Source organism: Ictidomys tridecemlineatus, chromosome 11, assembly GCF_052094955.1.
Source record: "Ictidomys tridecemlineatus isolate mIctTri1 chromosome 11, mIctTri1.hap1, whole genome shotgun sequence".
NCBI lineage: Eukaryota > Metazoa > Chordata > Mammalia > Rodentia > Sciuridae > Ictidomys > Ictidomys tridecemlineatus.
The window spans coordinates 32,299,280-32,317,783 of NC_135487.1; the positions used below are offsets into that span (position 1 = coordinate 32,299,280).

General features: G+C 42.1%; 1 protein-coding gene across 14 annotated transcripts in view; it reads right to left on the reverse strand.

The window, feature by feature from the left end:
* Eri3 (ERI1 exoribonuclease family member 3) overlaps window positions 1-18,504 on the reverse strand; it is a 132,733-nt gene that overhangs the window by 47,149 nt on the left and 67,080 nt on the right. For 13 of the 14 annotated variants that reach the window (XM_040288539.2, XM_078026127.1, XM_013364465.4 and 10 more), the window contains one exon: window positions 13,698-13,770. In XM_040288539.2, coding sequence (XP_040144473.1) covers window positions 13,698-13,770 — 73 coding nt within the window. Of the gene's footprint in view, window positions 1-13,697; window positions 13,771-17,628; window positions 17,727-18,504 lie in introns of those variants that run through there. The other variant, XM_078026128.1, reaches the window with a different exon arrangement.

Below are 18,504 nucleotides of genomic sequence, written 5' to 3' on the forward strand. Positions count from 1 at the left end.
CAGGCAGGCAGGAAGGCAGGAAGGCAGGAAGGCAGGAAGGCAGGAAGGAAGGAAGGAAGGAAGGAAGGAAGGAAGGAAGGAAAACCAAAAACAAACCCTAGGGAAAAGGCAAAGTAATTAACACAATCTTGGCTCTCCAAGAATTAACAGAACATTGATGCTTCTGCCTCTCCCCTTCTGCCATACTCCACCTTTTCCCCCTGTCCTCAGCTCTTCCTCTAGAAGCTGCCTCTAGTAGCTACTGAGGTTCCTTCTGCCTCCCACCCCAGCTTTGTTGATTCAGAGAAGATGCAGATCTAGTCTTTTTCCTCAATTGTCTTATGGTCCTGGCGCAGGAACAGACCAGGCCACACACAAATAAGCAAAAGGTATGGACTCTGGGCTATGCTGAGTCCTAGTAATTGGCCCCAAGACAAGAGTACAGGATCTATGGTCAGAATGCTTAGGTTTAAATCTAGGCCCCAAATAAACCCAGGAGAGCTCCCCACTCTTATGCGCTCCAGAGCAAGCCCAGAATATACTCAAGGAAGAGAGGAGGCTCAAAGTAGGAGCAGAATTAAGAGGCTGTCTCACCTAAGAGGATGCAGATTGAGCAGCAGCCCATGAAAGGCAGACAGGCCCAAGGCAGGCCTGGGTGTAAAGCCCTGCCACAGAGGGCACTGCAAGAAATCCAAGGTGAGAGCCACCTGCAGTGGCTGCAGGAAACCTTGGAAGAAGAAATAATCCCTATTGCCCTGAGTTGTTTCCCTTACCTGCTCTTCTCTTCCATGGTTGTATCCACTAGGGATGCAGACCACGACAGGCTAGCTCCCTAGCTGGGAGAGTACTAGCACTCTTCTAAGAGCTTTACAAACATGCTCCAAGGATTCCTCCCACTGCAATTCCCATATTCTGCCATAAAGACACAGAGGTCTTCTGCCTAGCAGTCTTGGGCTGTCCATAGCTAATAGCCTAGAAGGTGGGGTGGCCACTCCCCTGGCTGCCATCACTGATCCCTAGATTCTGTCTCCCCTTGCATGGATACACATATGTCAGTTTTCTAGAGTTATAGCACCCCTCTTGGGAGGAAGCTTAGGCTGGCTCCACTCTAGACACTAGGCAATGGTTCCTTCTCTCTTCACTTGCTCTCATTCTGTTTTCTTCTGGTAGTGAGATGGTAATGGATGGTCCATATCAATAGTTTAAAATGCCTGGAAGCTGGGCTGGCACTGTGGCTCAGTGGTAGAGTGCTTGCCTAGTGTGTATGAGGCACTGGGTTCAATTCTCAACACTGCATATAAATCCATGAATAAAATAAAGGCCCATCAACAAAAAGTCTGGAAGCTACAGCCCTTTTCACAAGACTGACTCTGCCTACATGTCCCTTCCCCCTTATCTCCTGAAAGCTTACTCATCTTTCACAATGCAATGCAAGTATCTCTTCACGACTTTCTTTAATACACCTCAATTAAAAATGACTCCACCTTCCTCTGCTCTGGAGGCAATAAGGTGAAGCAGTTAAGAGCACAGATTCCAAAGTCTACTGCCTAGATTCCAATACTTACTTCATCACTCACTATTGATTGCTGGGTTTTGTGGATGGTACATCAACTCTTTGTGCTTCAGTTTCCTCATCTGGATGATAGCTAATGATAGTGCTTACAGTTTGAGGATTAAGAGTTAATCCACAGAAAGCATTTAGAGCAGTATTTATATTATCTCCACTTTCCAAATGAAGAAAGTAGGCTTCAGAAAAGGTAAGTATCTTGCCTAAGGTCATAATACGTAGGTGACAGAGCCAGGAACTGACCTAGGTGATTGTAACTGTACTCTGCTGGATAGCCAGGGATGCTGACAGCATGTAAAAGGGGCATGAGACCATCAACTCTGTTCTTTAGTGTGCACCAAGGTGAGATAGTCCAAGGACAGCATTAAGTTCATTGTCCATGATGCTCACATGTGCTCTGCTGGGGGAACTCCTGTCTACAGAGTCCTATGTGCTTGCCTTGAGCTCTTGGATCCTTGACCTCCCTTCTCCTTGAGACCTGGCATTTCATCTCTGGCAGTCAACATCAGGACAAGAGAAAGGCAGGGGCACAGTACTATTACTGAATCCTGAGGTGGGAACTCTAGGAGATGGGAATTATTTTTCTTGTTTTACAGTGGAGGATACCATGGCTCAAAGAAGTTAAGTGACTCCTAAAAACCCTACAATTAGTAATGTAAAGCCAAGTTTCTAAATCAGGCTTCCTGGACTTCAAGGCCTATTTGTTAGATATTAGTCGTCTGCTATAGGTTCACAGAGAGATTTGCTCCAGTTCACACAGCTGTTTGGTAGTAACACTAGAGTCTGAGCCTGATTCATCTGGCTCCAAAGCTCTCTTTCTTGCCCCAGTGGTCTATGGCCTGTGAGCCATATCCCTGTGGTCCAGTATTTATCATGCACCACCCAAACACTAAATGAAGGATAAGTCTTACATGCAGCCACACTACTTTCCAGGTTTATGAAGACAGTAATTAATGAAACACAAATCCATTTAAAAACCAATCAGAGTCACTTCAGTTTTGTTTTCATTGTGTACTCCTCCATCACTATATTCCCACTAATCCTGAAGGGGGAAAGGGCTGTCTATGAAATTTTCTGACATTACTAAAAAGCTCCTTGTGCTCTCTCTGCCTACCTAAGAGCTCTCCAAAAGCACATAAGGCACCTTCTCCAAGGTATTTTCCTGATCCTCGGCTAGAAACTCACTACAGAGAAGTGTCTTTTGTGAGAAAAAAATTGTCCAGAAGTCAAAGACAGCAACAGGAGGTACAAGCCCTTCCAGGACTTGAATCCCATGAATACTAAGGACCAATGCAATCTTTATCAAAGAGGATTCAAGTCCTGCACTGTGGAAGGAAGGAGCCTGGGAGGTGCATTTCTTTCTTTCCCATTCCTTACCTCCAATGCCTTCCCTGCCCACCTAAGATACACGGTCTGGGGACAAGAGAACACTCAAATTTGGTTTCTAGCTTCACTTCTTCCTGGTTATGTGCTTTTGGGTAAGTTATTTAACTTCCCTAAGTCCATTTGTCTGGGAAATGTGGCAGAGAAATGGGCACCTGGGCTCTGAAGCTCATTAGTCTAGTCCTAGATTCAGCATGGATTCAATTAGTGCTTGTTGATGCCTAGTGTATACCAGGTCCAGGGGGCGCTGGAAACACAGAGATGAGTGGTACACAGACCTCAAGGAGCTCACAGTCTAGCAGGAAACACAAACATACCAGCATGTGACATGCTCAGTACAAAGTTCTGAAACCATATAAAGGAAGCTGACACTTCCTACCAGAGGTGGGGAAACATTACAGAAGGCTTCACACAAAAGGGTTTTGAAGGATGAACAGGAGCTTCCTCAACACACTTCCTTCACACCAAAAGGGTAAATGCAATGTAAGCAAAGGAAACAGCATAAGAAAAGGAAGGTGAAATTGTCGTGTTTATTTGAAAAGCAGAAAGAAGTTCAACACAGCTGAAATGTTATGAGGGGACAGAAGATTCAGTGATAGGGATGCTGCAATGAGCTAGATCATCTAGGGCCTTGGTATCTTGCTCAAGAGCAAGAAAGGGGAATAGTCTTTGAATATCTACCCTCTTGGCTCCAGTGCTCTTCCTGTCAAAACAAGCACCCTGCAATCGCACCCTTTTCTGTGCCTTTGATTTAAGAGTTCTTCTTCTGGCCCTGACAGTAAGGCATTTCTGTCCCACAGATTATAACTCACTCTGGGCTATTATTCAGCTCCCCAGCCCTGGCCCTGCTGCAGTTAGTCCAAACATAATATCCTTCATGCATATATTATCTGTCTCCCTATTATCTGGAATCATTTCGGAATTAAATTTCAGTCCTGCAATATTGGCTTCAGGAGCGGCGCGCTTTATGGGCTAGTCAAAGGTTAGAATACCAATCAAAATAACAGTGCCGATGCAGCGAGACATTTTAATATTCCAAAACCCGGTAATTGTAAAAGGACATAATATTTTTTCCCTGATTACCCCAAAGGCAACACATGTTAACAAGGCGAGGGAAGAAGTGAAAGAAATTTCAGAGTTCAGACAGCTGTAAGACATATTTAAAGGAAAAAGCCCAGGCTGGGCACTACACCATGGGGGCAGGGAAACAAGAAAAAAGGAGACATTCCTTCTAGCTCCAGCAGCTCTGACTCCAAACATGGCACTGTCCCCTCCTTCACCTTTGGACTACACCTCAAGAGCTTACCCCCAAAGGCAGATGTTGCAGAGGGTGGGATGAAAGGGGAAGAACTCAGCATCTGAGTCTTGAGGCATGAGTTCCAGGTTTCTGCGTACAATTCAGCAGCCTCCAGCTCCCAAGAATGGTCCTACCCAGGGTTTCAGCAGCAAGTACCCTGGGCTGCTCTCCACTCACCCGCTCCTTATACAATGCCTGTGCCTGTGCCCCCACCTCTCCTTCACATATACTTAGTGCTCTGTGTCCTGCACTATGTGCTTGTCTTTCTTCTCAAACACAGCTAGAGGTCCTGATCTAGCTGGCTCCCATTACAATTCCAGCCCACAACTGCCCATAAATAATGCTATTCTTTGGATGATGCCAAAAACCTGGACCCCAGTCCTGCCTGGTTCTGACCACTAAGTAGCCCAGAAGTATCTGCCCCCAATGCAAACTATCCCCCTCCAAAATATCCTTTAGCACTTCTAAATATTCATGCCTCTTTTGACTTTGTTTTTTGTTGTGTTCTTGTTTTCTCCAAATTACTTCTGAATAGCCCTAGAAGGGCTCTGTTGCTGGCACCATATAGTCACCATAGTTTTTATCTGGCTGCCTATCACTTGATCAGCTTTATCCTCACAGATCCAAAAAAAGTGATCTGACTAGCAGAGTTTTGGATCTTCTCATGCTTGACAGCTTCCCAGCTTGCTCAGCCCACTCACTGAAACTACCAATCTGCATCATCCCGACCTGCTGACCTGCCTATGGCCCCCAGCAAAGAACTTCATTAAGGCTGAGAATTTATTCCTCCATAAGCCCTTAATTTATTACTGTGCTGATTGGGACTCTGAATGCTCCAAGGTCAAAAAAGTCATATTCAATTGTAGACACCAATGCTCCCTTTAGCAGTTTTTCCTGCTGTCCCCTCCCAGGGGAGAGCAGGAGATAGAATGTTTCTTGGAGGAACCCAAAAGGCCTCCTCCTTACTCTCTAACATCTGGTCCCAATCTCACCCCTTTCAGAGAAGAGAAGGGCATAGAGTACAGATGGCAAAGAAAAAGTGACACAGCAAACTTTACATCCTGGTACATTTGGGTCTGTTAAATTCTAAGCAGCCCCTATCCCTACAATTGCTGGGCATGACTGGCTGAGCCCTATCTGCTAGGACTGACTCAGAATCCTCCTAAGGCAGCTTGCTTCCCCAAAAGCCCACTCAATCAGGCTGAGGGATCAGAGGGGAATACTGAGAATTTGTGAGTATATATACACATAACTGCATGGCGGGGTCTAAAGATATATGAATTGTACATGTGTAGGCACGCGTTTTTACATACATTTATATGTATGTATCCATCCATGCATATGTGGTAGGTAGAATATCATCTTATGTGTGCATGTGTTTATCCACATGCTCACATTCTTATGGAGGCCTCATTCCACCTTTCTGTTTCTTGATTCCTCATTTAAGACAATATTCTTTTCCATACAACCTTATCTATCCACTTCCATGGTTGTACCTTGGAACCTGCCAATATGAAATCACTAACTCAGTAACCCTTTTCTTTAACCAAAATCTCTAATCCTTTCATCTTGCCTGCTCAACTCTACCCAACATACCTATTCCTCATCTTATTGAGGCCGATGTACTTTTTCCCTATCTAACAGACCCCTGTTATCTTCTCTTCCCCTCAAATTCAGTTTAGATCCCAGAGTCCATTTTTTCAACTGTCGTCTTGACAACACCTTCAACTCCCTCTTCCTTTCATCACAATTCCTGGAAGAGAATCTTCACCCTGGATGAATCTAAATATCTTTCTCCATGCCCACAACCAGTCAGCTGAGCTCTGCCAAAGAAGTCATACAACTGAGCAGAGTGGCTCCACTATGAATTAATGTCATCAATTTAACTGGATCCTCAACATTGCCTGTGTTTTCAAGTTAGCTCACAAATCTATTCTTGACTAAAGCTACAGTAATTCTCTTTTACTTCCTGCAAACACTCCCAGCTCTCCCCTGATAGTTATCAGCAAATGACTCACCTTCTGTTTCATAGAGAAAAATAAAAGCCATCAGATGGGAACTATTTCAACTTGCCATCACCAAATCTACAAGCCTGTCTACATCCATCTGCAGCCATCTTCTTTCTTCCTGCCACAACAGAAGAGAGTTTTTCCCTCTTGAAGAGAGTGGATTTCAAGAATGTAGGTTCTGCCAGGTGTGATGATGCATGCCTGTAATCCTAGCTGCTGAGGAGGCTGGGCAAGAGAATCAAAATTCAAAGCCAGCCTTGGCAATTTAGTAAGGCCCTAAGCAACTTAGTGAGACGCTGCCTCAAACAAAAAAAAAAAAAAAAAAAAGGGTTGGGAATGTAGCGCAGTGGTTAAGCATGCCTGGATTCAATCCCTGGTACCAAAAATAAAACAGCAACAAAAAAAGAATGTAGCTTCTCCTGGGCATACTGGTACATGCCTGTAATCCTGGCTATTCAGGAGGCTGAGGCAGGAGAATCTCAAGTTTGAGGCCAACTTCAGCAATTACAAGACCCTATCTCAAAATAAAAATAAAAAGGACTGGGGGTGTATGTAGCTCATTAGTAAAGTACCCTGGGGTTCAATCCCTATTACCAAAACAAAAATAAAAATTAAGAATGCATCTTCTCCTTCCATCTCCTCAGAGGCCTCATTTACTGATTCCCTCTCACTCCTGTATCTTCACACTTTACTTCTCCAATTGTTTGTTAAAAACAACAACAACAACAAAAAAAAAACTTAACACGTATGTTTTCTATCTAAAAAAAAAAGAAAAAAAAAAAAAAACGCAGCCAGGCATGGCAGTACATGCCTTGTAATGCCAGTTACTTGGGAGGCTGAGATAGGAGGGTCATAAGTTCAAGGTCAGTCTGGGCAAAATAACAATAAAAAGGGCTGGAGATGTAGCTCAGAGGTACAAAGCTCCTGGATTCGATTTCAGAACCAACACAAAACAAAACAAAGTCTTAACTCCATACTTGGCCCTACTTCAGCTCCTGCATTTTCTCTCCCTTTCAGAGTAACATTTCTGAAAAAATTAAAATTTCTCCATCTCATTTTCTCATATTCTTCCCAATTTACTCCCATTTGGCTCCTGTCCTTGTTATGCACACAAAAAGCTTTCACTAAGGCTGCTGAGGTCCTCATGACTGTGGCCATTTCTGAACTGACCATTCTTCTTCTGAAAATGTTTTCTTTCCTTGGTTTTTAGGACATCATAGTCTCACAGTCTCTCCTCTTCTACCATCCTGTTACTCTCTTTTCTGTTTCTTCACTTTGCAGAATCAGGCAAAACTCAATTTAGGTCTAGTCCTGCCACATACTAGTGTGAAAACACTGAGCAAGTTTCCTCATCATCCTATATGCCTTGGTTTCTCAACCTTAACATGTGGAAAATAATAGCAACCACTGCACAGGGTCATTGTGAGGGTTGGATAATGTACAAATACTGAGCATAGCGCCTACCTAGCACAGTGCTGTCCAGTACAAATATAAGGTAAGCTACATATGAGATTTGAAATTTTGCAGTGGCCACATTAAAAAGAAAAATGAAACAGATGTTATTTTAATGATATTTTATTCAATTAATATACCAGACATTATTTCAACCTGTAATCAATATAATTATGAGAAGTTAGGTGTACTGATGCATACCTATAATCCCAGCTATTAAGGAGGCTGAGGCAGCAGGATCATAAGTTTGAGGCTAGCCTCAGCAACTTAACCATACCCTATTTCAAAATAAAAATTTAAAAAGGGCTGAAGATGTAGTTCAGTGGTAGAGTGCTTGCCTAGCATGCACAAGGCCCTGGATTCAATTCTCAGCAGTGCAAAAAGAAAGAGAAAATGGAGAAGAAAACAGGAAGGAGAGAGAGAGGGGGAGAGAGACGAGAGAAGGGAAGGGGAGGGAAGGGCAAAAAAGAGTTAATTTATCCAATCTGTGGTATCTTGTTAAAGAAGCAGAAAATGAATTAAAACAGTAGGTCTAATGCACAATATGCAATTAATATGAACTATTATTACTACTATCAGTGACCACTCCTTTTCTATTTCAAATTCTTCTTCCTCTATCAGATGTGGGTGTTTTTCCGTGTTCGGTCCTAGGCTTTCTTTTTTTTCTCATCCTATATACTTGTTTTTGGCAGTCTCATTTGCTTTCATCCTTTCATTCATTTGTACACCATTAATTCCCTATACCTAAACATTCAACTGCCCTCTCACTAGCTTCACAAGACTGTCTCAAAGGCATGTAAACTTAACATGTTCCACATTGAATTCATCTTCTCTTCCAATCCTAAAGCTTCTCCTTCCACTATCTTAAGTAAATTCATTCCAAGTCACCTAGTTGCTCAAATCATAAACCCCAGGAACATCATGGTCTCATCCTTCATCCCCAACCCTTATAATCAATCATCATTTTCTGTTTGTTATAGAGTCAGTGCTACTATAACATCTGTTTTGAAAGAGCAAATTTGTTCCAATGTAATTGATGTATTAGAGAATTATTTAGCATATTGCAAACTTTGCATTTGTTTATGTGTCTTCTGTACTCTAGATAAACACAGGAAACTGCATCCAACTGAACAGGGCTATGTTAGAATATACAAAATGCACACCTTCCCACACCTGAAACATCTACCGGCCACAGAGATCACATATGTTACAGCCACACCTGTCTGGTTACAACTTTCCATCAGATTTCAGACAATCTTCTTCTACCACTTCAGTAACTCAAAGCTGTGAACCCATTTTTGGTAGTACTCAGGATTGAACAGGTTGAGGTGCTCCAACACTGAGCTATACACCCAATCTCCCCAGTCTTTTTTTTTTTTTTTTTTTTGGAGACAGTCTCACCAAATTGCGGGGACTGGCCTTGAAATTGTGATCATCCTGCCTCAGTCTTCCCAGTTGCTAGGATTACAGGCATGTGCCACACTGCCCCACATAAAGCTGTGGTCCTTCTATACCTAAAAGCAAACTCTGGGTCCCTTTCAAGGTAAAATGCGATATTTATTGCAGTATTTATATATTACCATTTAATGGTGATATATTTATATATCACCATTAATCTATGTTTATATTTCATATGTATGTTTATACCTTTAGTTTATATATTAACCATTTAATGTATAAAACTATGTTATTTTTATTATGTTATGTTATTTTTATTATGTTATGTTATTTTTATTAGACTCAATCTTTTTTTTAAATGTATCACTGATGAAGTTTTGAGTGTCATACTCCTAACTGAATGTTTATTGTATGACTTTTCATAGCATGCAAACTTTTAGGAGCCTATATGTTGCTTTATAGAATGAATATTAACATTCTGGAGTCAGTCCACTTCTCTACCTCACCACTGCCATCAGTTTAATCTAAGTAACTATCATCTTCTACCTAGACTTAACAGCAATGGTCTAATTCTGCGATACTCAATCAGGGACAGTACTTCTTCACTCCCACCCCTGTCCAGGTCCTGGAAATATATGTGTGGATGGCAGAAGGAGGCAGTTCTGGTTGCCTAGTGATTATTAGAGGGTCACTATTGGTTCAATGAGCAAGAACCTAGAATGTCACAAGTTCAGTAGTGCCACTCAAAAAGGCCAACTACTGCCCCATTAAGAAAAAGTAACTAGGGCTGGGGATGTTGCTCAAGCGGTAGCGCGCTCGCTTGGCATGCGTGCGGCCCGGGTTCGATCCTCAGCACCACATACCAACAAAGATGTTGTGTCTGCCGAGAACTAAAAAATAAATATTAAAAATTCTCTCTCTAAAAAAAAAAAAAAAAAAAAAAAAGTAACTAGTTTAATCCCAGTGACTCCAGAGGCTGAGGCAAAAGTACTGCAAGTTCAAAGCCAGCCTCAGCAATTTAGTGAGACCCTAAGCAACTTAGCAAGACCCAGTCACAAAATAAAGAGTTAGGGATGTAGCTCAGTGGGGTTCAATCTCCAGTACCAAAAAAAAAAAAAAAGAAAGAAAGAAAGAAAAGGAAAAAGTAACTGGGTTTTCGTATCTGCTCTTGGTTTTCTCTATATTGCACTTAGAGAGACTTTTTAAAAACACAAATCAGATGCCCCCCACCCTTTTTTGGTACCAAGGATTGAACCCAGAGGCACTTAACCACTGAGCCACATCTCTAGGCTTTTTAATTTTTTATTTTGAGACAGTTTCTCCCTAAGTTTCTTAAAGCCTCATGAAGTTGCTGAGGCTGGCTTCAAACTTGTGATCCTCCTGCTTCAGCCTCCCCAGTTGGGATTCCAGGCATATGCCATTGTACCCAGCCAAATAATGCCTCTTATTACCCTTTAAAGCTTCCCCTTACCCTAAAGATAAAGATCAAAATCAAAATATGGTCCTGCTTTCCTCTTCAGTTTCATCATACCAGTCTCTTCTTCCCATATTCACTATGCTTTAGGTAGTCATTCACTCAACATATAATGATTAAATTGTCTATGGGCCATGAACCATTTGAAGTAATGGAAATAAAACAGTAAACAAGAGACAAAAGTTCTGCATCCTCCTGGTTTCTATGAAGCTGCCAGGTTTCTCTTCATCTAAGGGCCTTACTGCAAGCTGTTCTCTGTGCTTAGTCATTCCTCCTTCACTCTTCAGTTTAGACAACCTTTCTCAGAAAACTATTCTTTGATTCCACCCAACTAAGTCATGTTCCTTATTATATGATCCGCAACTCTGAACTGTTCAGCGTTCTCAATTCAGCTGAAATTGTTTGGTCAACATCCATTTTTTCTGTTACATTCCCAGAGCCTAGCATAGTACCTGGCACACAGAAGGCCCTCAAAATTTATTTCTTGATGAAAATGTATACATTTATATACATGCACATGTCTTTAGACTATATGAACACAAAGAAACATTCATGTCTGTTCATATTTTCACATATTTCTGCAGGTGATTATTTATGTGGATATGTAAATACATGGGCATGCACATAAGGATATGTATAATTTCGAGTATACTTACTTGGGTGTATTTATTCACACGAGAACTTGTGTGTCCTTAGGCGTGTGTGTGTGTGTGTGTGTGTGTGTGTGTGTATGCACGGGTGCGCATGTGTATTTTTTCTGGCCCTTCAGTGACAGCTTTGCCCTCCTGGAGGAAGCTGGGAGCAGGGCCCCAAGTATTCTCTAAGCTGACAGCTCAATAAAAGTCTAAGATCATTCAATGACATTCCAAATGTCAGCAAGCACTGGCTTGCTCTACTCTGCTACAGGGGAAGTAGATGGAGGCGGGAGATGTAGAAACCTGGCTGTTGAAAAGCTGCTCTTTCCTGACCCAGCCCATACCATTTCTGGACAAGATAGGACAGCTGAGAGATGGCACTTTGCTTTTCTTAGATTAGGGGCTTTAGGAAATGGGTGAGTTCAGTCCCAGTTGCTCACTTAAGGGTACATTTGGAATGATGTGACTAGAAGGCACTAGAGGTTAGATCCTTTGTTTTTCCCAGATCTGCTTGGTTTACCTCACAAGAGGAAATCACAAGGCCAACTGGAAATAGAGTCCTAAGTTTCCCCTCGTGCTCATTTCCTCCCTCTATCTTGACAGTTGGTGGAGAACCAAGCTGATGAGGCTCAGGACTTCCTCCCCCACCCTTTGGGCCCAACAGCACCAAGGTGGCCCTGCGTGGCAATGTTACCACATGGGTCAGCTGCTTTCCTGCCTTTCTGCCAAGGAACCTAGAGGCGTGGAGCTGTCCACACACCAAAAAGTCAAGTGAACTTCACAGAGTAATTGTTCATGGTCAGCGCCTGCTGCGCCTGGACGGGTCTTCACATTGCATTTGCTGAGGCTAGACAGCAGCCTCAGATGAGCTCTGACAGCTAGCATGCTGTCTTTCAGGAGTGTATGCCCAGCCACGCAGGCATGCTTAGCACACCAAGCCCTGCCTGGGAAGCCTCTGTGGAGTTAGTTCTCAAAGATGATCCAGTCAGCAGCAATTATTCACCGAGAACATATTCTGTACCCAGCCCTGGTCTAACCACTGGGGACACAGAAGAGACTCAGTCTCTGTACTCCAGGTGTACATGTCTGGGAGGAAAATACATGGACTCAGTTTCAACTGAGTTAACTAATCCCAAGTGCCAAAGAGCCTCAGGGAAAGAGAGGCTCAGCAGAAATGATACCTAGGTGGATTTTCAGGGAGAGGGAATGTGTACAATGAAAATAACTGGGGAGATGATTTCAGGCAGAGGGAAGGCCAGAGGCCAGGTCCCAAAGGTAGGACAGAGCCTAGTCTTCTCAAAGATGAGAAGTAGTAGATGGCATTGGCTCAGCTGCAGGGGAGATCAGCAGGAGAAGTGGATAGGGGTAAAAGTACAGAGAAGTCAGAGTGCAAAGGACATCTGTAAGTATTTGTTTCACATCCCTTGGACTTGGTTCCATGCTTTGTGGCAGCAGTTGCCACAAACTTTCTCTTCTACTATTCTCCCACATGTTTGCTTAGCTCTAGCCACACACACCAAAAGCATGATGCTCTCGCTGCCTAGAAATATTATTTCTTCCTTGTATCCATATTGCCCAGTTTAAGATCCAAATCTTCCCAATACCTAGCCTGAGCACCCTGCACCCCTGCAAAGGCTTCTTTTTTCTGAGTTACCACCCTGATCCCTAGTGTGTTCTTCCTTCTTTTGGCTTCCTGGGAGTTGCTAAACTGACCAGAAGCATGAGGTTCCTGAGAGTGCTCTAAGGCTCTTTTCCTATATCAGAATGATTTATGGGGGTTAGTCTCCTAGTGAATTGGGCCTTCTGTAATAAGGATTCCTCTAGACAGAGATGTGGGGAGTCTAAACCTATATATCCTTCCTACTGCTTACCTAGAAAACACAACAAACACAGAGAAAGTACAGTTTTCTGGATGATTAATTCTCTACCACAGTCATTGTCTTAGCTACACAGGATCCTTAACAGCCCAGAGCTTTAGTACCAACTCTCGAGGTCCTCAGGGCTGCATTAGTGCCAGTCTCCTCCCTCCTGTACACATGAATGAGGCACTGCTAAGGCTAGGTGGGACCAAAACCAGCTTATATGGATTCTCCTCTCAATCAGAGGGAGATACCAAGGCCAATCAAGAGGCTCAGAGGCTACGCTCTTGAGGTCACCAAAGAATACTTTCCCAGAGACTCAGCTAGCACCCCATCTCTTACTAATAATGTGGCTCAGCCCAGAGATTTGGCTCTGACTGAGAACCCTGGAAAATTCCTTTATCTGGGACCTCTATGCATATCTGTGTAAAAGCAACTAGAACAGTATATTTTACCTAGTCCTCAGCAGATTCCCACTCCCAGAAATAACTATAACATTTCAGTACACATTAGCTAGGGAAGAGGAAGAAGAGATGTTGGGAAAAAAGAAAAGAGAACAAAAAGAAAAAGATAACAGAAATGGGAGGGGAGCTCTGAGGCATAGGAGAACCCGAGGAAGACCTTGGGTAGGGCTCAGATAGTACCTTTTTCAGATTAATCCACTGCTTGAAGTAATCCGCCACTGGCAAACCCAAGTACTGGCACTGGCCCGGAAGCCTACAAAAAAGGGAAGAGAGAACAAGTTGGACACACACATGCCCCAGGCATGGAGTCTTAGGCTAGGAAGTCCCAATAAAGTATACAGGACAAATAGACTCCAAAGGCTAACCCATTAGCCATGGATCCCACCCCACTCAAGGAAAGGACCCCGACCTCTAGCACCATACACTCTGGGCTCTAGAATCAACCCTCGGATCCAAGTGTGAGTGCCTGAAAAAGCTATTCAAAATAATACTAGCAACTACTCTTCCCTAATGGCCTACAGTATGCTAAATATCTTGCTTACACTTTTCACATCTAACCTCCAATGGATTGCTGTGAGATAGTGTTATTTACAGTTTCCACACACACACACACACACACACAAAATGATACTCAAGCAACAAAAAGCAGACTGACATAACTGTATTCCTTTCATTTCCTTTTCTTGTCTTATTGGAATATGAGAGTTTTTTTGAAACAGTAATCTTTTGAACCCAGGGCCTCACCCATATTAGGTAACACTCTGATACTAAGCTACACCCTCAATTCTTGTTTGTTTGTTTTTTTTTTTAAACCATAAATAGGTATATGATTCTGTCAAATGGTTTTCTGGAAAAATAAAATAAATTATTGTTGTGTAAAAAGAGAGAGAAAAAAATGAAATTCAGAGGGGGTTATTCAAGGTCCCACAGCTAAAAAATGATAATGCCAAGACTGAACTCAGTTCTGTCAGACTCTAAAGCCTATGTTCTTTCCAATGACCCAGTCTCTTGTTTAGTTATAGCAAAGAGGCAGAGATACAAGATAGGAGGAAAGAGAGGGAATGAGCACATGATGTAGAGATAGATAGGCAGGGACTCACTTCACTTTTAAACCTCTACCTGTAGGCTTATTTCAGATAGAGAAGGAACCATGCATTAGAGTAAGAGGAGGTCATGGGCTGGGGTTATGGCCCAGTGATAGAGTGCCTGTCTAGCATATGTGAGGCACTGGGTTTAATCCTCAGCATTACATAAAACTAACTAACTAAATAAATAAAGGTATAAAAATAAGAGGACGTCAGAATTAAAACCAAGGGTCTATTCTTGTTTTGTTTTTTTCAAATATAATCTACCATCTCCCGCTCTAGCTGATGATGCCATTTTATCCACACAAATCAATTTCAACCAAACATGTATGATACCTGATGAGAATCAAGAAATAAGGATCCAAATAACTCTGAAAATGTTAACTCTGTAAATGCCTCAGTTTGTTCAGAGGAATTGACAGTGAAAGTAAAAAAGGTGCCTTGAACTGGAACATAAAGGCATGTGGAAGGACAGAGAAAATTCATGCCACTAGAAACATAAACCAGAAAAGATACAGTGTTTTCTTTCTAAGAAAAGTGGCCACAGGCAATAAAGAGCCTCTGAGGAGTTCTAATTTACAGACAATTGTCCTGGGGAAACAAAAACAATAGATTAAAAAAGCCAGGTGGTAGCCAGGATACCAGAGACAGTAGTGGCAGAGACAGAGATCAAGCAACAGACATAGGAGATTTAAATAAGAACCTGGTAACCACATGAGATATGGGGTTTACTATTCTTTAGAACTTGAATAGGTACTTAGGGGCAAATATCCCTATATATTTTTAACACAAACACATTCATTCCTTCAGGAAAAAACTACCAATATCACTGACAGCTGCCAACCCACAACTACAGATTCTGGCTTTAAAGGTCAAAATTCAAATTCTAGTATCCAATAACACTCTTTCTCAGGCTGACTTTGTGTTAGCCAAATACCCAGCCTGTGGCGCTACTGGGAGGTGGCAGAACTTTTAGGAGGCAGGGCCTACTCAGAGGAAATTAGGTTATTGGGGGGATGCCATGTAAAAGGATAATTTGGATTTGTGCCCCTTCTTCTCCCTGCTTCCTGGCTTCTGTGAGGTGAACAAACCTCTATCACACGCTTCCGCCACAATGTTCTGTCTTGCCACAGATCCAAAGCAACAGGGCCAGATGACCACAGACTGAAACCTCTGAAACAATGAGCCCAAATATATCTTTCCTCTTTTTAAGTTTATTATTTCAGGTATCTTGTCATAGTAACAAAAAGCTGACTAACACACGGCTCAAAAAAAGAAAATAAGGCAGCCCAAGCCAAAAGTTTATGGCTTGGGTAGAGGTACAGTTTGAGTACATCCCTCAAAGCTAATGTGTTGGAAACTTAATCTCCAATGCGACATGTTAAGTGGTAGGACCTTTACGAAATGATTAGGATTAATGCTAGTTATAGAAGTGGGTTTCTGATAAAAGGATGAGTTTGGCACCTTTCCTTTGTCTGTCTTTCACACACATGCTCTTTTGCCCTTCTGCCTTCTATTATGGGATGACACAGGAAGAAACCCCTCACCAGATGTGAAGCTCTCAACCTTGGACTTCCCAGACTCCAGAACTGAGAAATGAATCTCTGGGTAATAAATTAACCAGTCACAGGAATCCTGTTATAGCAACACAAAACAGACTAAAACAACTAGCTTCACACTACACACTAAGATAGAGGAGGTGGTAACAAAGAAAGCATATTTGAGGCCAGGATTTGGTCAATTTTATCATGGTCTTTAAGTTTTCTGCATATAGAGTACCCCTTTACTGCTTAAACTGGGGTAGACTGCCCCTACTACCCCACCTCTGCCTCCTTTTAGTATATCACTAAAAATGCTTGCTAAGCTCAGTTATTTTAGTATATCACTAAAAGAAGGCAGAAGTTTGGGAATGCAAATTTCAGATATATGTCTGACACAAGGTAAACACTCAATGTCTGCTGAATTTGAGGATCCTAGGAGACATCTGACAGTAGAATGTCATCTATGAGGCAGCTACATACTAGTTCTGCAGAGATATCTGGCCTAGGAATATAGATCATTGAATCATTAATTTAATGTAAGGAAAATTAAGAGTAGATATTACTATACTCATCTGGGAAGAACACAGAATGAAAGTGAGCAGAGGGCCAAGGCTAATGTCTTATAAAGTTTATTGAGCTAAAATGAAACCACCTCTAGTAGATGGTCACCACATACAAAGAACTCATACTTCACAGAGCAGACAGCTCTAATTTTGAACTCAATTTTAGAACATCTTTCCTTAAACACTTAACTAAACCCTGGTGTTCCCACAACTCTATTCATAAGCCAGAGGTATGTCTTCAGAAACTACAGAGACTTCTATTTCTTCCTTGCAGAACCCTTCAAGATCTGAGAGCCCAGAAAGCTTCCTTTAGAATTCCCTTCTCCAGGCCCCAAACCCTCATCTCCTTTCAGAGTTCCTCAGGAAACAATGTGTCATGAGTCAGGACTCAACCAATTCACCCCATTCCCAGAAAGCAGGGCCCCAAACCTTTTTCAGGTTATCAGACACTGAGGTCACACATTCTCTTTTGACCCCATTTCACATCATCTATGGCCAATCTAAACCAAGAAAGTATGTTTCCCTTTTCTGTAATATTTATAACTATTTCTTGAGCTTAAAATACAGGTCATTCGTGTCAAGTGTCATGGAGTGGGAAAGCAGGAAGAGAGCTGAGAAAACCCCAATTGATTTGGTAATAGGAGGTTACAGGCAATTTTGGTGAGAAGGGTGTTAATGGGCCAGGTGGGGGTGGGCAGAGACAGCTTGCAAAGTGTTAAAGAGTGAGCAAGAGACAAGAATGTAAACTTTTTTTTTTTTTTTTTTTTAGGTCTGGCTATGATAATTTAGTTATAAGACAAGTTTGATCCAGAAACTTTAAGAGCAATCTAGCCTTCCCTCCATTATCCTACAGATACCTCAACAACAGATGCTAACAGGAAATTGACTTCCATATTTTAGGCAATATAAAGTAAAGATTTACTTTTATATGATCCAAGATATCTTCTGTGAGGAACAGGAACAGGGTCCTCTCAAACATCCAGGTGGCACAGTGATGTTAATTTATAACCAGTCAGTTTTCTGGAAGAGAAGTTCTGGCTAAGGCCAAGAGGATAAATGGGGATATCCAGAGAGGATGTGCCCATACGGGACCAAGGATCAAGGATAAGAGAAAATTAGGTAAGGTTTTTAAGGATAAGAAGTAGCCTTAGAGCTAGAATGTGGTTGCCTAAGAAGCAAAACTATAATCTGATGTCTCAAGTAATTTCCTTCAACCAACCTCCCTCCCTCCCTCCCTCCCTCTCCCTCTCCCTCTCTCTCTCTCTTCAATATTTGCTTTTATAGTTGTAGTTGAACCCAGCACCCGGCACATGCTAGGTGAGCACTCCTACCTCTGAGCCACAACCCCAGCCCCCAACCTTCTCTTATGTTTCTTGTCCTTGGTTTGAAAAATGTTTGCTAAGCTCAGTTATTTTATTTTTCTCTCATAGTTTTTATTTGTACATAACAGTTAGTTGTTACATATTTGTACATGTACACAGTATAATTTGGCCAATATCATTCCACAGTATTTCCCCTTTTCCTTCCTTCCCACCTCCCCCTGGTCCTTTTCTTCAACTGATCTCCCTTAGGTGTCTCATGACACCTTTCTTTCTCATTTTTAAAATTTTTTCTTTGTACTTATACATGCCAGAGAATGTATTTTGACATATCATACATACATGGACTATAACCCTCATTCTTGTGGTTGTACATGATATGGAATTACACTGGTGATGTATTCATATATGAACACACAAAAGTTATGTCCAATTCATTCTATTGACTTTCCCAATCCAATCTCCCTTCCCTTCCCCCA